Below are 21,903 nucleotides of genomic sequence, written 5' to 3'. Positions count from 1 at the left end.
ACAACCCACTTTTAACTTTGACCCCAGCTGAACCAATCAATTATGGGGGAGTGGCAGTCAAACAAAACTGCCAACTTTCAGTGTTCAGTTGACGATTATTAGTCAGCGATTGTAAAAAATATGGATTAAATAATCGAGATAATTTATTTTAGATTCGACTAATGGGGACCTACGTTCTTAGAGGATAATATTAGCTGTAAAAATGAGGGTAGCATGTACTAATTTTGTTACTTGTCGTGATCCGTAGTTTGTGACAGGTTCAGACTGGGATTAGCACCGTTCAAAGGTCATTTATCTGGTGTTAACTCAGTTCTTGTAACGAAGCGTATCAGAATGACCACCAGAAATATAACACGGTTTTGGGAATGGGGAAGGAAGATCATCTGTGTCGGAAGAAATTACGCCGACCATGCTAAAGAGCTGAAAAACGCTGTGCCAACCGAACCGGTGCTTTTCCTGAAGCCCCCGTCCGCCTATGTGAAAGAAGGCTCTCCAATACTTGTGCCACATTACTCTAGTAATCTTCACCATGAAGTTGAGCTTGGAATTGTCATTGGAAAAGGGGGTACAGCAATCCCCCAAACTTCTGCCATGGAGCATGTGGCCGGCTACGCTTTGTGCTTAGACATGACTGCTCGGGACGTACAAGACGATTGTAAATCCAAAGGTCTACCATGGACTTTGGCCAAAGCATTCAACACCTCTTGCCCCGTCAGTGATTTCATTTCTAAAGAGAAAATCCCAGATCCCGGGAACGTAAACTTGTGGCTGAAGGTAAACGACAAGATGCGCCAGAATGGCCACACGTCTCAAATGATTTTCTCCATTCCATACCTAATCAGCTACATCAGTGAGATTATCTCTCTGGAGGAAGGGGACCTCATCCTCACCGGCACTCCTAAAGGGGTGTCCAGCGTCCAGGAGTTTGATGAGTTGCAAGCTGGCATCGAGGACATTCTCACAATGACATTTAAAGTTGACAGATTGTGACCTATTCTTGCATTTACATAAAAATGTCATATAGTTTGACTGACCTGTATGCACATCACAAATATATATTGCCGCTGTTAGTAACTGGTGAAATCCAGCTGTCGTGTGCAAAGACCAAAAAAGGCCCAGAGGGTCTCTGCAAGGCTATTCTTATGTCTTTCATAACTGAATGGATTTTTAATTTTTGTTAAAATAAATATTTCATATATCTTTAATCATTTTGTGTATGGTCCTCACAAGTTTATTACATGTGAAGTCATTATGTGCCTAAATGCTCCTGAATTGTCACATCAATTACCAAATATGACAACACAAAGCATTACTACACAGAGAAATAACAGATGTTGTTTGGGGGATCTAAGCATCGTTATATTATGCAGCATACTGTATATCCTGTCTCAGAAACATGGTGCTCACTGGGTCAATTCTGATTCAGTTTGCTCACTTGCTGCCGATATGTTTGGTGTATTTGTACTTCATGTGTTTGTATGCGACATATTCATGTGGTAGAGCAAACAATAAATGAAATTATTGGTGGTTATATAATTTTTCCCACATGAGGGCAGTGCAGCATTTACTCTGAAATCCTCAGATTTTCTTTATTGACCGTCACAATTCTACTCCACGTGTGATGCCGCAATTTTACTCTAGGGATCTTTAGAGATTTATCACATGGGCACACATTGTCATCTTGTATTTACAGTGACATATGGATTTCATCGTCGGCTCAGCCTGTTGGCTAATGATGAGTAAACGTGTTAAAATCCAATTCTGAGGCTACCCTTGTTGGCCCTGTCATTGCTAAACAAACATTCTTCACCCAAAAATGTGACCAAAACCAAGTAAATAATTTTCCATGTTGACCTTTTTGTTAAATTCAACAACAGCGGTAGGCTTGGTGACAAGTAATTAGGAAACAAATACGCTGGTCTGGAAATGAGACACAGGACATTTCCAAGAAAATTTCCCTCATTTTACTTAATATATAATATATATATTACTTAATACTTTACTTAATATATATATATATATATATATATTTTTTTTTTTTTTTAACTCTTCACTGAAGTTAGTATAAGATTAAGCTGTTCACCTTGAATACAGCTTCTTAAAAATAGTTTATCTTTGTGATGGATTCTACCAGTCGACTACGTTATAAAAAATTAAACCCATCTCTCTTTTGTGTAGACTGGTCTTACCTAGCATGGTGCCTTCATGCTGTAAATCTTGGCTGTATTGGTCTCACCCTCTCCTGTGCACTTTTTTTTTTCAGGGGTGTCTAACATCTGTTCCAGGTTCGATTACACATCTCATTTTGGCCTCTCTGTTTTCGAGATCAGTCATCCCTGTCTTTGGCTGTCCCTGGGCTGCCCCATGTAACCTGATTCAATGTGTTCATCTTCCCACACCTCCCAGGCATGCCGCCCTCATGGCTCTTTAGGTCTGGTCCTTCAGGGACTGCAAAACAGACTTAGAACATTCCCCATTACAATCATTCATATCAGTGTCCACTCCACACAGATACATTTTATTCATACTTTTCTTAGATAAATAGTGGTGATCTAGTCATTCAATACCTTGTGAACATCTTGATGGTATTGCCATTTTATACTTAAGCTACTGTTTCATACCATTGTTCAATTCTGACAGGTGATATTACCCACTGTCAGAGGGAGACACTCAGTTCAAAGCAAACTTTAGGGTCCATTTAGAGTTCAGTGCTTGAGAGGGCAATGCTGTCACGACCACATGAGTGTCATAAGGCTCTAACTTTCTCAGGATCTGGGTTACCTGAAGAATCAACTCTGCAGTCACAATGATACTGACACTTATGTCATTCTGTACTGTCTGCCTACCCTGTAGCAGTTGAAGAGTTGGATGTTGAGAACACTGTCCTCACTGAAAGGTGAAATCTAATGGTTTCTCTTTTTGATGAAGTGCAAGAATCAGAAACTATTGTGGGATTTTTATGTCAAATATATTAGGATTGGTTCAGCTATACACCTTCCAAATGACATAAATCCATTGGTGCTAATTTATCCAATGCTTTCAAAAATATTACATTTTGTCAGAGTGCCGTTGTTGATCAAAAAATTTTGGCTCCCTGTAGAAAGCTGTCAAGTTTCAGTATTAAGACTATTGGGAAAGATTTCAGCAGCATGTCAGCCAATGCTGGATCTGGCTCATCACAATTCTCAAATTCTTCTCTTATACAATCCATGAAGAAAGAAAGACATAACATATGTAATGCCTGCAACAGTTCCAAACATGAATATGCGAAAAATCAAACTCAAATGCCAAATCTGTGGATAAAATCATTTGCACAAGACAGTGACATACAGTAAAATATATATTTTTTTAACAATCCAGTAATGCCATCTTAAAATGCAGATGTATTCAGCTTTTAACAGCCAGATGCTGTTTATCTCTGTGTTTTGGTTTCGACAAACATAATCCCTATCAACCTCTTCAAAAAGTTCTTCTCTGTAAACTTTATGTTGTCTTCTTATTGGATCCTCTAATTGAACTCAGACTTCAATGGGTGTTCCATCACATATGGATGCAATCACATTGTGCCGAAGTAAATCCTTCACAAAGCATTAATAACATAGTGGCTAGGGTTTAATAAAATCATGGAATATATCGAGAACCAATTAGCACTTTTATATGGAAATGGCAGAGATGTTATATGGACTGAAAAGATGAATCTATGGAATGTAACAGAGTTCCTGGCTATAAAGATGTAGCCAAGCAGACAGTACCATGCCAAATTGCAAATCTCCCCCAAAAGATTCACTTCATATATATATCAAAAAAATCAGTTTATAAGTGCTTTCATTCTTGAATCCAAATGTGGTCTATTTTACTTTGTTATGGTCTGTGTTAATTTCTGTTTGTTGGTAGTTTTGGGCAAATTGCTTCAATTACCTGATGTGGAGCAACTGTTGTTTGGACATGTTTTTCGCAGTCGGTATATCCAGTTCTTTCCTGAGCTGGAAAACTGTGCTTGATGTGGAAACTATGGAGTCCTTTCTTACAGACTTCCATTTACAGCCTTTCAAATGAAAACCACTGTAGAGCCTAAATCCTGCCTTTGTCTGGTGGGTACAAATAAGCCCCTTTCTTTCAACACGTCTCTCAGACTTGGTCATTCCTCTGAATCAGCTGCATGTTTCTGATTAATCAGCCACATGCCCAGCTAAAAGCATTTCTGATACCAATTAAGATGTATCTGTCCCTCATCAATGGTGATCTCCGAACTGTAATTGAGCACATCTTTGGAACTTTTCGAAAGAGTGCATTCCCACAGTGGTAAAAGAAACTGATGGCATGCAACAAAAATCCTTGTAAACAGATAGATCCCAAGAGCTCATCCATTGAAGAGCTAAGAATGTGAAGTATTAAACATTTTATCATACACAAGTCCTATTCAGAATGTTAACTGAGCTTTAGTCTGTTCATTGATATAGGCGCACAAATGTCTTTGCATGCAAATGCATACCACATTTACCATCAGTTGTAACTCAAACTTTCGCTTTTTCACTTATGGTGAGTAACTTTCAGGCTTGTTCAGAAGGTTTTGCCAGTGGAGGAATAAAATCCCTTGCAATGTGGTCTTTCTTAAGACAGTAAGAAGAGTGATTTAATCCGCGTGCTCCTCACAGACATGGAAAATTTTAAGTTTAGTAAAAGGCCCTCACTTCAACCATCGCATTCCAAATCTATCCATGATCACAGCCCATTTCCCTAACATGGACCTATTCATCTTTCTCTGGGTGGTATGTGGATTAAAGGACTTGGTGCCCACTCTAATTTGTGTGTCATTAGCCAAAGGGGTAACAACATCAAAAGCACATTCATTGTAGATGTATGTAAATGCAAACCACCAGCAGTTCTCACAGTCTGACCACCCCAAAGCATTACTTCTACTTAGAGGGTGAGCAGAGTCACAGAGACAGCAAGATAATGTGGTGAATTGCTGGATGTGTTTTGAATAATTAATGTTTTTTGTGGTCAATATCACATGTATGGGAGGTTTGAGGTTTAGGGCCCACCCACCTTTCCCATTTCATATCAAGGCTATCAATATTCACGTTTTAGTGCTGTAGTATTGATTGGTTCATCCTTCTCTTGCTAATATATGGATTACAGCACCCTTGTCATGTCTTCCATATGATGTTAGGTCAGGCAAGGTGATAAATACTTCACTGCTAAATTCATCAGAGACATATCAAAAACACAAAGCAATCAAAACTTGACGTCACATCACATACAGTCCCAAAAGCTTTTCAACAAAGAGCCCACATCCTATAAAAATCCCATTGAAAATAGGAAGCATATCAGTCAACTTATGAGCTTTGTCTCAGAAGACTTTTGGATCTGTCAATTTTATTGTGCAGCATCTCCAAACATATTTGTTTGAAAACAACAGAGTTGCTTTTACAGATTCCACATAAATGTCAGCAGTGTTTCATCCCAATATAGACAGCAGTAAAAGAAAGAATGTGGTGCCTACTCTGTAGTGAAAGAAGTGGCATGTTTTAAGCTAGCTGACATGTTTCATAATTAAAGGCTTCAGCACATCAACCTCAGACTACACATATGGGTTCAGGAAGTCCAGAGAGAGAGAGAGAGAGAGAGAGAGAGAGAGAGAGAGAGAGAGAGAAAGAGAGAGGGAGAGAGAGGGAGGGAGAGAGAGAGAAGAAATATGCTGTCCTCATTCAGGACTACTGGAGGTTCGCTGCCTCTGTGCTTGGAAATGGCCTCCTTTGTCCCTCTGTATGATGTCTGCTCAGAACTTATATGCATTCTCAATTCTTAAAGATTGTTACAACTGATTAACAGCATGTTAATCTGGGAAGGTAGATAATGCTGGTGGAAGTTTTCTTTCTTTCTTTTCTTTTTTTTTTTTTCATGTTTTCCAAGTAATTAAACTGGTGCAGTTTCATAAACACAATGCAGAACAATGCAATGAAGAAGAAGAAAAAAACAATCCACACATATGAGACAGATCAACTTTAATGAAGATTTAAACTCATTTGACTCACACACAATTGTAAATGCCCCGTGATCCACATATAATTTCGATATGCACTGTATGCATCTTTCTTTCATAATAAAAAAACAGAGCAATATGTTTCACTTTGTGAAAAAAAAAAACATAAAAACAATTTTACATCTGAAATAAAAGACTATTTCAAGATTGAAAGTGATCATAAGCCTCTCGTAAGTTTTTCTTAGGCAAAATCATATGAACATAATAAAAGATTTGCATATAGTGCACCATTTTTTAGCTCTGAACACAGAATCCCACTTTGCATTTATTTATCATAGTGGTTCATTCAAGGGGGAATGGGATTATGGTTTCACCATACAGTATTGTTACAAGTGTCAGTGTAATATATTAAAGGGAAATTATACAGCTAATAGATTGCAAAATCCTGTACAGTTTACTTGCATAAAAAGTCCATGTACAGAGAGAAGTAAGCATTTATTCAGTAAAAGTCAGTACAGATTTTTTGAACACCAAAGCAGCAGCTCAAAAGCAACTGGTTCAACACAAAGTCATGCAATGCTAGCTTATCGTGACTACAAAACACACATCTTTAATGTACTATACATATCCAATGGCATTTAATCCTTCCCCGAAATCAAAATGAATAGCAGAAAGTCACAACTGTTTAATGTCTGTACTTACTGATACAAGTACCTACAAGTGAGTGTTTTTGCTGAGATTTACATTACACTGAAGATTCCTACCGTCGGCCATTAATCTCAGGCATAGTTCTGAGTTAGCACTTAGGCTAATCAGTTGACCATTGCTGCTTCTAAAAATGCATAGTCAGGCAGATTTATCCATTTGGTCAAACATTCCACGTTAATGAGGATCAACGTGCTATCTCCTAAACCTGATCCTGTAGCTTCTTTTACATCACATTGATTCAGGTCTGAGGTTTCAGTCCCAGCCAAAGTCCTGCCCACTCATGTGGTAGAACCTGAGGTTGAATGGTCTATAGAATTCCCTGAGATTCTGTAGCACCTCTGCAGGGATATGAGGATGAGTCCTGCCTTTAGATTTGCCCAGGCAACGAGGCCGGCTGCTGCCCTCTGGCTTTTTCAGGCAGGGAAAGCCTTTGGTCTGATTGAAGTAAAAATGCTTGTCGCTAACGATGCGCTTCAGACCAAGAAAGTCCTGTACTCGGCCCATCTCTCCCGCCGGGTCACTGACCAGCCTCTCTCCACTCACAAACAGGAAGCTGGACAGCGGGAAATGCTGGAGCCAGTTTTCCAGGTGCTTAGCATACATTCCAATGCGCACGGCGCTCCAGGACACGTCAATGGTTCTCGAAGTGGCATTCTTGTAGACCAAGGTCTCAAAGGAAGGTAGACCGGGGCTCTTTGACAGAGTCTGGGTGTAGTCAGACACAGCCCTGGTCACTGGGTCCCGCACAACCACAATGAGCTTGGTCTGGCAGTTCAGGGCACAGAGGCGAGAAGGGGCTTCCTTGGTCACAAAGTAACTAGGCGTCTTTTCCATTGTGATCTGCCCATCAATTGTCCGAGGCATCAAGTGTCTGGAAAACAGACAGAATTAGAACAATTTGGAGTTGAAATTTATCCACTGTGCTTGAGTTTGAAAAAAGACTGATATATATAATTAACAAATTTTAGTCCCTTTCCTGAACTGATTGAACCGGAGGCTTGTCACACGTATATAACAGAAAGATGTAGCATGGCTTCTGTATGCACATAAATACCTTCTCATTTATGTAAATAGACTGTAGACTAATAATAACAAATATTCTTGCCAAATGATTACAATAAAAGAATATATTCATGATAATCATTCCAATGCCAAACCACTAAAGCTTTTGTATGCTGACATGTGATGTAAATCAAATGGTGGAAACCGTCATTGCTAGCTGGTGCATGCAAAACCAGCTTCCACTCTAAAGAGGTGGGATTAAAGAGTCTGTCTGAAAGTCATCTGAAACAGGATGCCATTCAATACGGATCTGATCAGCACAAGCCACAAAGCCACAGGAACCACTTAACAGTAATTTCCTTAAGACTCCCTCATTCCCACCCCATCTTTCTAAAAAACCCCTTCCTGCATGTCAGGAGGATGTGCTGCCTCCACCAGGTCCCCATAGATCAAACCAGAGGAAACAGATCTTAGTGACAATACAATCTTCTGAGATGCTTGTCATAACACTGGATCAAAGATTGCACAATTAAAGTTCATTTTGAGGGGTAATGCCATACTAGTGAAAAAGAAACTGCTATCTGTTACCATTGCAATTTATTACAGGAGATAAAAGCAACTCCTCAAGGAGAAAGCGACTAAATGTAAAGTAAATTTATATTCTCAGTCCTGGTTTGTTGTATTACAGTCCTTGCATTTTGGTTGCTCTGCAGGACCCTAGTGAACAAAACATTGTGGTTCATTTTTCCGTTCATTAAATGTCATGAACATGTGCACTACATAAACTATATCAAATTTACTTATGAATGAAGTGGGAAAGCATTATTTTAACATGGATATAGTTTTTTCTGTAGAAAAAAAGAAAAAAACTAAAACAAACAAAATGCACGTAACATTGAAACTGACTCATGATCTGATTACCCAGCTGGAAACCCCATCCTCATGTGATAATTCTTAGCTTTATACTCTGTTTTGACATGTCTTTAAGAATGAGCTAGATGACAGCATAGCATAAGAATCCCATCTCTGAGCCATCAGTGGTTACCGTGGACAGAGGTTACTTTTGCATGCGTATCACATCAGAGCCATGCATAAAGATATGCACACGCTTAGCTTAAATAAATGTTGACTTTAGACCAGACCACACAAAGACGTTCCTTGTTTTTCCATCATACATAAAAAATCACGTGGACTTTGACATTCTTTAACTGTGTTTTGGAAAAGTTGGTCAATAAATATATGCTAACTCAACTCTTCATTAGTCTGTGCATGGCCTCTGATATATAACTAATCTTAAACCAATATTGACCTAAACCAGCTTAAAATTAAAAGTAAACCTTTTGGTGTATTTAAAAGAGCTAATTTAATTTAAAACATGGGAAAAAAACCCCAACTTAAATGGTTTTATCATCTGCCTCCATGAAGCACTAAGCTTGCTTGCAGTGGCATCTGAATTCCACACAAATTTTCCATTTATATGCAAATATTTTAAACCAAGATACAACCTACAACTCACTGAGAAAAAAAACCCACATGTTTATACTGAAAATAATGACAATTAAAGAATTAAATCAGTTCTGATGTTTTTGGATTGATGCGGTTTCACTGTATGGTTTCCACATGGTATCATATGGCACTGTTACTCTTCTCCAGGAGCCTAATTACTCCAGATCAATGTGTCTGTCTCAGCCATGCTGGGATTGGGACTGTCGACAGAGGAGCTTGGAGAATGAAGTAAAGGTAAGGACAGTGAGGTACCAGAGAGACCGATGGAAGTTTACCTAAGAACCCATTAGATTGTTCAGATTCAATGAAATCAATACAATCTTTGGCTTACAGTGCAATGGTTACTTCCTTGAGCCTGCTGGAATCTCTTCTCCTTCAGTTATGATGCTGTTAGGACAGGAGGGAGGGTTATGAGTCCTGTCTCTGCACTTTCCTCCTCTGTGGCTCTGAGAATATCTAAGATAAGTATTGTCTGTCACCTCTCTAAACAGCCTTAAGCTGCGCTGTTCAATCCATGAATAGTTAATGTGATATTGTGATATTGCCATCAACACCCTCTGGAGTCCCTGTCTGTAATCAGCATGACCATCTTCTGTTTACACTGAGAATACATCAGAAAAAGGAATATCGGACTTCAGAGTAATCCAAGGTCTTTTTCACACTGAGATGTATCTAAGTGTTCATATTTAAGGGTTTAGACAAGAAACAGAAGAACTGGGCTGTAGATGAATGAGTATATTTGAAATTATTTAATCCACCATGTCCAATGAAGAACGAAGCAAGGGTTTGAATTTGCAGATATCGTGCCGTTAGTCCTGAACCGTGGGGTTGTAGGACAGGCTTATTGCCTGTTCAGTCAAGACAACTCAGACAATCAGTCAGACTGAAATGATAGTTACAACCGTCTCCTGTTTTGGCCCTGTGTGTGATTCATCCATTTATTTATTTATTTATTTAAGTTTCTTTATGACCACAATCTTGGAAACGTTAAGGAATTTCAATTTCAGCAGAGGTGTGAAGTATAATAGGGAAGACATGGAACCTGGACAACTGGATTCTTACTTCTCATTTGAGACATGACTGGAAATTTGGTAACTGTTAGCATACAGCCAGACAGTTTCCTGCTGTTAGAGAATGTGTGTCTCCACCCCTGTAGTTCAGAGCTATTTGCTTCTGATTACATACATGAGCAACAAAGCTTTCATACCAGTCATTTTCCCTCACTCTTAACATTTTGTCACATGGAGCGGCTAAATCACTCCCATCTAAAAATCTCCACCCAACTTTCATCAGAAATCTAACAAGCCAAATGGGCAACTAGAAGGTCCTACAAGAGAAACAAGAGAGTTTCCAAAAAACATTTGTGGGATCCAATAAAAGGGCAACTGAAAATAAGCTTGTAAAACGTAAGCAGAAGAAGGGGAAAAAACAGTGTGAAGAAAACAACTATTACCAGCACAGAGAGTGTTAATCAGAGCCCAAAGGAGAAAGGCAGACCTATCTTACTGTGGGAACCAAAGCCACAACCACTGAACAACTTACGACATATATTTAAATTTGGTCTGTTCTCTTTCACAAAACACACTGGCAGATAGGACCTATTTGTGAACTATTTTGTGTTTCCTTTATTAAAAACACCTTGTTGGCTGAACAAGGACAATTCATTGTCTTTCTTTCTTTCTTTCTTTCTTTCTTTCTTTCTTTCTTTCTTTTTTTCTGTCAATGTGCTGATGTTTTTTCAACTGAAGAGGCCCACTAAAAGTTTCAGAAAATAGACCTATCATCAAGTACTTTGCATGCATGCACCACCCAAATGAGCTCTTAAACTTTTGAGCAGAAGTGATGACACATAAAATACTATACTTGCAAGAGACCAGCAACCCTCCTGTAATTAGCAAAAAGAGCTCTCGAGAGCTCTTGAGATAGTTTTTAATGTTACCAAGAATACCACTGAGTCAATGAAAGTCAACTTTCGGGGCACAGACAAAGTAACTGTATCTATCATTATAGTCTATAAAGCTCTCTCCAAAGACATCATTGCTCATCTGTGGCCCTAAGTGCTCAACTACAGAGAATAGGGAAGAAATGGAAGAGCCCTTACTTAAAAAAAAAAATCCAGAAAATATTTGACCGATACATTAAGAAAGCTTCTGTCTTGCATCAATAACATTAAATTTTTCTGAAGGACACCTGCTTAAACAAACTTAATTGCTTGTGAATTGACTCAGAACAATGAGACCGACAGAATAAGACTAAAGTTTCTCAGATCGATAATCAATTACCTGTTAGTGTTTATGACCACACAGGCCTTGCCTGAATAGGAAAAATCTTCATTCACAAACCAAAAAAAGTCTAGAGCTGAAAACACAAGCACAAATAAAAGATATTTTACACGACTCCCTGGTCATAAAAAATTACCAGAACACTTCTCTGAGCTCCCAGGTTCTAGAAGGTTATATCTCAGAGGCATAATGAAATAACTCTTTTTGACATGTTTCGACCTGCCCCAAGGTTCAAGTTATCATTTTCAGTCCGTCAATACGTTCATTTCTCTTCATTCACTTTCTCAATGGGGTTTCACCTGGAAAGAGTACCAAGAAGAGCGAGAATATTCCAGACCCAAATGGTTTGATGGAAAAATGCTACGAAGCAACAGAACTGAACAGTTCTTTGTTCAGTTCTGTTTTGTGGCTCAACATGTTGGCAACATGTCTCTCAGGCTCTGTCTTCAGGGGACAGTTGATGAGTTGGACAGCCAGCGCAGACATGGCGCCACTGGTCCATGGACAGACAGACGCATACAGTATGGGCTAGAACATGGCCTTAAGGATGGATGACTATGACTGGTTTGAGCATTGATTGAACAGAAAACAACATTCCACTTCCAGTGCGAAAATGACCCCATAACCTATGGAGCCTGAGAGAGTTCCCTCTGTCGTGAGGGAGCCAAAAATCCCATACTCTCATTCTCCTTATAACAATGTAAGCAGAATTTGTGGGGTCTCTAAAGCACTGGTTCCCAGTCTTTTACACGGGACCCTCGTGTCCTGCATATCTTTGCTGCAGCCCTTCATTATCATATCTGATTGAACTAATCAGGGGATTGACGATTAGCGGTATCAGATGTGTTCGTGCTAAGCACACACAAAATGTTCAGGGTGAGCCAGTGCTCTAAAGCACTAAGCTTCATCATTCATCATGCAGACATCACCGGAAATGCCCGAACAGAGGTAGCTGATGATTTCGGTGCAATCGATTAATAGATAAGTGTTTCAACTGCTACATCGTGCCAAGCTGACTTGCAGAAAAATAACTATGCAATACTCGCTTTTGTCTGATGAAACAATGACATAAATAGACCAGGTAAAACCAGACTATCATTGAAAACTATTTGCATTAAAAAAAAATAGAGGTATTTGAAATGTAAAAATGTGTTTGACATTTATAATTTTGCAGAGAGAAAGAAAACTGTTATATTATACACTGCCTGGTACTTATGATATGGACAATTGAAGATGAAATATTTGCTTTTATGTGACAAAGCAATTGGCCTCTGGTGCCACAATTTTTTCAGAACATTTTCCAACCTAACATTATTCTTTGTGGGGTGGCAGAGCGGCCATGCATGACAACCAAGAATCCAAAATATTTTACATTGGCCACTCTCCCTGTGTCACTTATTTCATGCTATGAGCTAACTTTTCCTGAGAGACTTTTGTCATCGTACAGAGTGACATCTAATGTCTAAAATCCCTTGATGTTTTTTTAAATGATCCACGATGCAAATTATTATCTCTTAAATCACTTTCATTTTCATCAAATGATCTAGAACATTCCACCCCAAGAGCAACCCAATAGCAAACCAAAAAAACACTTTTAAAATGATGTGCACCCAGACCCCCCTGAAAACCATGGCCCGCTCTGTTAGACGACTCAATCCTTTTTTTCCGCTAACATCCAATAGCTTAGAAATATTATACGGGATGCAATTATAAGTGTTTGGAGAACTGTGTTCAAAAGTACGTCGTGTAATTCATATCCCACATTCTGAACTCTGATACTTTATCTGGACCCCACTGCTGTTTTGTAACCCCACACTAATTCTTCCACATCCTCCAAGTACCCAAATCCTACCTACGAACAATACTTCAGATGCACAAGCTCAGTTCACTAAGCTCTTTTTAAGTTTCTGAAATGAAATGCTACAATGACTACTTGGGTACTATGATAACTATGATTAATATTTCATCAGTTTAAAAATATGCGCTCATACCAGATGCAAGGGCGGGACAGATCGTTTTTAATTCCAAAAATGTAAGTAATCATCAGTGAGTCTCTGGTTCATGCTGAGAAGAAGAATTAATGTTTTTTAATCAATAGTCTGTCATACATGATCAATGTGTTTCAAATACTTTTTTTTTTATCATTGAATATGACCCCTGAGGAGATTCAGTGAATAGAGATGATAGGGTTTTTTTTTTCCTTCACATTTTTGTATTGCGTCTTACCTATTTAACAATTACATTGTAGACGGCTTTAATCCACAAAATGCCCACTATTTTTATGGAAAAGAATCATACTTTTATGAGGGTTTAAGGGGGGTTTTATGGGGTTTCCCTTTCATGGGAAAGCCCACCCCCACAACCTTGAGCATTGAACACAATAAAACCAAACTGATCTGTGAGCAGAACAAAAAGGATATCAACTACAGAATCTCTAAACTGCAAGGTTTCATATTCAATGGCCAGTCGAATATAAAATGAGTAATTCAACCTTAAGTAAAAAGGCCTAAGATATCAAAAATTAATTTGGACTGACACACTGGTCGTACTCCATGCATACATTTATTTTCATACAGAAAGATCTATGTTGCTCCATAAAATATTCATTCCATATTTCACGTGCAATCCAATTGGAGGAGGCCTGGCAGTGTCAAAGGTTAAAGGTCAACCAATTGACAAGCTGTCAACATATTGATGACAACACTTGTGGCTTTGAGTTTTTCTTTAGATTGAAATGCCATAATGATCTTATGGCTGTTTCATAAATCACTCTAACTGTTTGTCACACATATTTAACTCCCCACTAAATATATTTCATACCATTTTTACTGTACATAGTAACAACTACCACAACATAAGTGACTAGTAACCTGCAACCTAGAGGGAAAAAAAAACATACATAGAGACACTCAGATAAACATGCCAGTTATCTTTTGGCTGTTTTGAAGTCTGTAAGGCGGCTGTTGTGATCTCAACCAAGGTTTCATCCCAAGTTAAATAAAGTTTACTTTTTTTCCACTCATTTATCATGAGCTGTACTGAAATAATTCAGAGTCTATCTAGACATGTTGAAAATGACAAACCCTTGTGGAACATGCCATTGTGCAATTATGTCTCTTTGTTTGTTCTTGTTTTGACAAATGAGATTTTGTCATACAAATTGAGCCCAGATTTCTGTCCAAACCTGTGCTGTTTAAAATTCATATTCAGTAATCATAATCACTGCTGAAATTTCCTTTACGGGCTTTATGGGTGTGTAGAGTGAGCAAAAGATCTACGTGACGTGAAGAGAGACAGCATGAGGTGACATGGAGATGGCTCTCAGTAACAGTACAGTAAAAAAGCTTGTTTTTATAGAAGGCGGTGTGATCCTTTAATGTACAGACTTTCCATCACTCAAATTCGGATGTTTTGTCGATGTTTTGATGAATTTGTTATGAGTAAGGGTTAATAAGCGGTTATACAAAGGTGTACAGAGCACCACAGTCTCCAAGGCCTAATTTGTTTTTAAGTGCACAGTCGGTAAGTGTTTATTCTTTGTGTTTTTCTCTTCTGACGTGTTATTAGAGTTTTGTAAATTAATGATCAACAGCAAAAAAAATATTACTGCGTTTTGTGATGTCATCTCCATGCAGCCGGCAAAATCCCTCCCAACGGAAAACAGAAAAACAAACGAGTCAATTATAAACTCATCAACAACCGGTGTTGCGAGCATGAAAGCAGACGAGAGGTTTGCTCCACCAGAAACTGAGTGACACAAGCAAATAAGCCACATGACTGAACCATGAAAAGCTGAGGTTTTCCTGCTTGAACATTTCAATGGTCCTTCATGCCATATGAAAAGCATTGTCCCCTAAGTAATTTAAAACCAACACAGAGAAATCATTAAAGTCTTTTTTGGATTTTGATGGGACTGTTTTGTGGCCTCTGTTTAATGGTCTCAGCTGTATGCATTGCAAGTAAGCTGCCCAGATTTCCAATACAAGCCTTGGTAACAATGGAAAATTAGTTCTGTGAGGAGAGGCGTGAAGAGGCAGAATTTAGTATTTTTTTCCCTTTGATGGTCTTGTTCTGGATAACAATTCCAGTTACTTCGGTAACTGTTTTTTAGTTTTTGTTGAAACATAAACAGAACATAATGGGCTGAAAGCTTTTCTACTGTATGTGTTTATTTTAAATCTTGACTCGCCACATTTTATGGTTTATCATTGTTTTGACCCAAACAGTCTCTGTTGAATTAATTCCTATTCCAATAAAGCTGAAAATGTAGGTCAAGAGTCCATTTATGAAACCCCTCACATAAACTGAGTGTCAAGACCACTTGCTCCTGTTGATATAGAGACCCCTAATTCTCATTTGAAACAGGCATAGAACTCTCCAGATATCTAGTCTTAATCTACATGCTGTTGTCATATTTCAGCTTTAAAGAAATCTCCCCCGCCATAGATCACCATAGCACTTTGGCACTAGCAGTTATACCCAAGAGTATTAACTGTCCTACATGTGTATTTGATCAATGGTTATGAAAACCTCACCAAGCCATAAAACCATAATCATAAAATCACAAGGCATAAATGAGCAGGCTCCTTATTGATCTTTTCATGTCACAACTTAAAAATATACTATTCCATGGAATAGCAACACTGTGATGCTCTAAATGAACATTTGCTCTTGGTGACCTGTGGGCCCACTTTGATAGTCGCACCCTTGTAATTAAATTGTCAATGTGAGTCATCTGATGCAATATTTCAGCAGACCAACATTTACCAGTGATTTTGTTGTTTACATTTTGAAATCCTTTAAATATAACGCAGGACGTCTTTCACAACTCAACTGGGAGAAAATAGCTTTACTTCCTGTCAGAGTGAAAACTGCATCTCACGTTACACATCAAATTAAACATCAAACAATTACGTCGTTAAGCGTACAACGGATCCTTTTATTATTTGTATGCTTTTTGCACATTAAAAATGTTTCGGCGAAAATAAAAAATAAAAATCCAATATTTCATCGAAACTTCAACCAGCATTAAGCTAAGGGTTATGATGGGCCCAGATATCAAAAAGGGAGACTTCTCCTTTGATTGTTTTATTCAAAGAATCTGTCTAAACTTTTTGAGAACTCAAATGGACGAGGACCTCAGACAGTTGCCTTGGCAGTAAAGTCATGAAATCTCAAAATACTGTAAAGTGAATTCTTTGAAAAGACTCTCCCACACAGAAAAGTCACCCAGAAGTCTGACATTATAGTCAAAGGTCGAATTTAAACGAGAATATGAGCAGTGCTGTATGTGTTTACTCAAGTGCGACTAGAAGTCAAGTCACTCTCCTGGTTGGGTAAGCTGGGAACAGTGAGCTTGGTAAGTCAAAATGACTTGCAAAGCGTGACCTTGGTTTGCAGGGGGGCACAGCAGAGATCCTCGGGTGGGTGACTGTCAGGGAACTGTCAGATATTTTGACATGAGATTAAGAAAAAAAAAAAAGATACACACAAATGTTGCTTTTTTTGACTTTGAGGAGCAGGTGGAATGACCTTTTGAACCTGCCATATTGTAAATAAAAGCCAACACCTATTTTCTTAAGCCAGCAGTTTCCCTGAAAATGCATTTCTGTAACAACCCACACACTGAAAAAAAGAACACTACCATATTTCAGTTTTCCCTTTCCACAGTGTCACGTTATATTATGTCTAATTTACAATGGCATTTCCATCAAAGCCTTGAAGTAAGTTTGTTTAAGTTGAACTAAGCAATCAATCAGCTCATTGTTCCTAAACTTCTGTCCAGCTGACCTGCTACATCACGCAGTGGCATGCACACTCCAGTGGGATGTTAATATGCTGATACTCTTTGATGGTCAAATGAAAGGAGGGTAATTGTCAGGTTGAGTAACATGTTCCCTCGGAAATCACTGATATGACAAACAGAGTTTATATGGTTGCCTTGGCCACATCTGTATGTAATAAGTGAGCCATGCGAACAGGGAGTCTGGGACTACAGAGCTCTCTCACAGTATTTCTGCCTGCTTTAGCTCTGCTAACCCAGAGCAATTAAAACACACATAGTGCCCAGCTCTGGCTGCTGGAAGCAGGGTCTGCCACAGGCATTTCCAGACAAACACTTCATCTCTTCATTCTGAGCAGTCCCTGAGACCATGCCAGGGAGGAAGGTGGAGAGGTGGGTGACCAGACCAGACTACTCTAAAATTATCGGTGGTAAAGTGTTACCATGTGTTCTCATGTTTTACATTAAAACTGCTAAAAATGTGAGGGGAATGTAAAGCAAAAAAAAAAAAAAAAAAAAGAATCCATTATTGTTATGTATTATGTGCTCTCTCTCTCTCTCTCTCTCTCTCTCTCTCTCTTTTCCCTCTGTGTGTGTGTCTCTCCCACTCTTGCTCTTGACATTTCTCTCTGCATCTTCTCCATTAAGACATGGATACGGGTGTTTTTTGGGGAACTAAACAGTACTTTCTGGCTGAAGAATTCTCAAAGATCCTCAAGACATCTGGAGATCATCAGGAACGGTTCCACTCAGTGCACTTAGCAGTGAAGCAGAACTACATCAAAATTACAGCTTTTGGTCAGCAGGGTCATCTTTTCCATTAGGAATTATCACTTGCACAGTAGTTAAACATTTACTGTCAAAATTTTATTCTTCTGTGTTTCAGCCAACCTCCCGCTGTCAAACTGGCTTGTCAACTTACAGAACAACCCACAAATAAATATGCACACACAGTCCATGAAAAATATGTGTATATGCTTTAGTTCAAGATGTCTCTGTGCCAGTGAGAAGGAAGCTAGATCTGAATTCCCTCCGAATCCAAAGCACATGTTTGTGAACACATATTCAGTATGGGTGCACACCAAGTGTCTTCTCCTGGTGACACAACAAGACTGAATTCTGCATATTCCACGGAGATGCATAATGGGCTGGTAATTACATATCTAGCCTACAGTACGATGATAATGATTATGATGAGAATTATTCATGTGAGACAAGAAGCACAGGTATTGGTCTGAATGACTGAATTCATGAAACTGAGACTCATCGTAGTGTACAGTTTCTGACTGTCAGGTGTCACGAACATTTTGAAGAACTACATCATGGGACAGGCATCTTGAAATGGCAACTCATCTGAGAAGTGATCATCAAGGAGAAATTCCGATTTTTTTTAAGGACTACCACTTAAAAGATAATCATTTCAGTAATTGTTTCATGCACGTCAGTTTTATCTTACCTGTACCATTCAAGTCCCTTGTCATAGAACCGGTCGAAGAAATGAGGCTCCGCACCAACTGCACGCACATCGGGATGAATCCGCAGAAACTCCAATAGAGCCCTTGTTCCGCCTTTCTTGACACCTATTATGATAGCTTGGGGAAATTTCTTACTTCCAAAGGTATTGGAAACAGATATACCGTTACTAGGAAGAGATTCACGCTCTATACTGTCCGGTATCTGCGGCTGTATACTCGAAGATGCCAGAAGGACTTCATCGTATGAAACACTTCGTACCGCTGATCCATCTCTCTCCTTAAGCTCGTTTTGAGAAGCATACTCGGGAGTTAAAGTTTGTAGATTAAATTGTGTGCGTGGTATAGAATTGCAGAGTCCGGAAAAGCAGTAGAAGAAATACATAAAGATTAGGAGCATGGTAAAGAACAGAGACACTTTGGACAGCGCTCTCCCGAAGTTCAACCTAGTTCTGCATATACTGCATCCCATGAGTCGCGGTCCTGAAAAGTGTTCAAGAGGTAACACATAATGCTTGATCCCTTAAGATATAACTGTATTTGCCGCAAATTGTACGTCAAAGACCAAGACTTTTTTCGATTGTGGAATTTAAATGGTGCGTAGTCAGATCTTTAACGAATGTCACACCTCCTCTTTCCTTTGAGAGAATACAACTTCGGGGTCCATGTTTGATCCCATCCAATTATGATCCCATCTAATTATGTTAATGTACTTATAAGATAGGCTATTCGATTTATTCCCATGTCAAATGTTATGATCTCCTCAACCTTGCTCTTAACATTGACTTTCTCCGTCCCTCTCTTTTCATTCAAGACAAGCCTCTCCACGCCCTCTCCAAAAGTCCCCACCCTATGCGTCTTGCATAGGACAAGATCAAAGCGCCACTAACTTCGCCACAGACTGCAGGCTGTGTTGAGGTATGATTTCAAAGAACGAGCGACATGTGCGTGATGTGAAACTATTGTCAGTCGTCTGTGACTGCGAAACATCAAGGAAGAATCACCCATCACGAGTGCTTATGTCTAGAAAATCACTCAGTAATTCTTGATTGTATAGGGGGCAGCGTTTCTGTCCAAAAGTTTCGGACGCTCTCATCCTTAATTGCTACAGTCGCCTACGTCATCATGTCATATTCTTAATAATTAAGTCTTAATTAATTCGCCATGAAGGGAATGTATATGGAGATGACTGAGAAACTGAAAACAGTAACTGATGAAGACTCCAACAGAAATAAATGTCAGTGTTTTGTGAGATATTTTCAACGTCTGTGAATTGGCCTTTGTAGTCACCAGTCTAACCAAGTCATTACTATGTAGCTCTTCATCTTTACTTTTGAGACTGCACCATGATTTCACACAGTCTAGACACTGACTCTCAGCTGTAAATGTTCGTGCCCTTGAGAAGATAAAAACCAGGGTAGTGTCAGCTTAGCTAAGTAGGTGTGCATAGTTTAGAGACAGAAAGAGAGAGAGAGATCTTCACATGGTGTTGTATCACATTACTGCTGTCAGGGCTATGGGATCCTTTGAACTTGACTCATACTAAAGTCTTCGGCATGAGTATTGGAAGTAATAGATACAATCATCAGTCTGGGAACTCAGGCACACAGTTACCCCTCAGGCTAAGGGCTCTGACACTGCACAGAGAGAAATAGCAGTCCTGGGCAACTTTGACATGTTGCATATCTGTCAAAAAAAATATTGTTTTTGCACAGTTCTCTTATTAACAGTAGGACTGATGTTCCATATGCTCTTCTGGAAACTTTCCTCGTGAAAGGTAGTCTATGAGAGCCGAAAACATGTGCACATCAGTAAATATTTCCAGGTGGCAAAAGTGATCCACTGCCAAGAGAATGAAGAGGGGAAGCTTTGAAGACGAGTTTGACCCACACTGTGCTTTAAAAGCATGACGATATTCTATAAGGTCAATTCTGAGTCCTCCCCTTGACAGTAACTGCTGTTTTTTCATTCATGTCAAATGTGTCTAATGATGTGAAGCAGTTATTATGATTGATAGATTTATGGAAGAGTGTAAAACCGTAACACCTTATTCTAAATAAACCCGGCAGTGTGTTTAATTGTTCTGCAAAGTGTAAATGTGTTCATTTTGTTTACAGAACATCAACAATAAGTTTTTGTTTGTTTGGGGTTTTTTTATCCCTGACACTTCCAAAAATAATTAAAGAATCTAAATGCTTAGTTTTAAGTGTATTTTTTTTTACAGGATATTTATTTCACAGACTCATTCCTAGTGTAATCTAATTTTGTAATCAATATGTTTACACGGTTTTCAAAGGTGTTTGGGTACACCAAGCAGTTTTAAAGCTGAATAAACCCTGAGGGACACATGGGTACTCAAAGCCTTGTACAAGTATCTTTGTCTGAATGTGACAAATGGGGATGAGGTTACGCTAAAGGCTGCCTTTCATCAAGCATTGTATTTGCTTTTGTTTTCTCCTAATTTGAGCATTTTGGGCCAATCCTGACAGATTTGGACTCAGAAAAATAAACCATAAAATCTGCAGAAACAAACAGTCATTGGATGATGCCTAAAACACATGCATGGTGAATATGTCCCCCCCCCCCCCCCTTTGAAAATCCCTCCGACTGATTTCCTCTTTTTGAGGCCCACAGATGGCATGTCCATGTGTCAGCCATTACGGCAAATTACAAGTCTTCCCCACCAAAAGAGAATGTTCCGCTCTCATTTCGCCATTTCCAGGCCTAAAACGAAGCTCTTGGTGATTTGCTATAGCCACAAGATACCCGACAGCTAAATCTATCACAGAGGATTTATGAAACCACCACCCATGAGAGACCACAAAGAACCCTCTATGCCTCCTCAAGTCACTCTGAAATCCTGGTAGCCCCAAGTGTTTACTGTGACTGAATTCCCAAGACCTTGCCAACAAGGATGGCTCCACATTGAAACTATATAACATGTGCACACTTGAGATCTTTAATGTAAGCATTTAAAGATGTTTCTGCAAACAATCTGAATCATCAAGGACTGAACTGAATTCGAATGAATCAGAGATGTTTTACTGAAATGATCTTATCAGCACCTATGCTGAGACTACAAATGTTCTCAAAATGCGATCAAACGCTACTTCACGTAACAATGTACAATGGCAAGAGCTTTCAAAACGAGTCAAAGGCTCCATG

At 39.0% G+C, this 21,903-nt stretch overlaps 2 protein-coding genes across 2 annotated transcripts; one reads left to right on the top strand and one right to left on the bottom strand.

Annotated features, from left to right (window-relative positions):
* The first annotated feature begins 102 nt into the window (after positions 1–102).
* fahd1 (fumarylacetoacetate hydrolase domain containing 1) lies at positions 103–1,505 on the top strand. Its single transcript, XM_030790855.1, has one exon. The coding sequence runs from the start codon at positions 334–336 to the stop codon at positions 988–990; it is 657 nt and encodes a 218-aa protein (XP_030646715.1). The 5' UTR covers positions 103–333; the 3' UTR covers positions 991–1,505.
* Positions 1,506–6,946: 5,441 nt separating this feature from the next.
* On the bottom strand, positions 6,947–19,210 carry LOC115826898 (heparan sulfate glucosamine 3-O-sulfotransferase 3B1-like). Its single transcript, XM_030790846.1, has 2 exons — positions 18,723–19,210; positions 6,947–7,565 (listed from the first exon to the last, which is right to left on the bottom strand). The coding sequence occupies exons 1-2, from the start codon at positions 19,208–19,210 to the stop codon at positions 6,947–6,949; spliced, it is 1,107 nt and encodes a 368-aa protein (XP_030646706.1).
* Between the last annotated feature and the right edge of the window lie 2,693 nt (positions 19,211–21,903).

This window comes from Chanos chanos, chromosome 13 (genome assembly GCF_902362185.1).
Source record: "Chanos chanos chromosome 13, fChaCha1.1, whole genome shotgun sequence".
NCBI classification, from domain to species: domain Eukaryota; kingdom Metazoa; phylum Chordata; class Actinopteri; order Gonorynchiformes; family Chanidae; genus Chanos; species Chanos chanos.
The sequence above is the reverse complement of the archived record's forward strand: the minus strand, read 5'-3'. Positions and strand labels throughout refer to the sequence as shown.

Excerpts from the sequence above, each read along its gene's own strand:
- fahd1 (XM_030790855.1), top strand. The coding sequence starts at position 334 with ATGACCACCAGAAATATAACACGGTTTTGGGAATGGGGAAGGAAGATC.
- LOC115826898 (XM_030790846.1), bottom strand. The coding sequence starts at position 19,210 with ATGGGATGCAGTATATGCAGAACTAGGTTGAACTTCGGGAGAGCGCTG. Across the intron at positions 7,566-18,722 it reads AAGGGACTTGAATGGTACAG|ACACTTGATGCCTCGGACAA; the intron begins GTAAGATAAAAC and ends TCTGTTTTCCAG.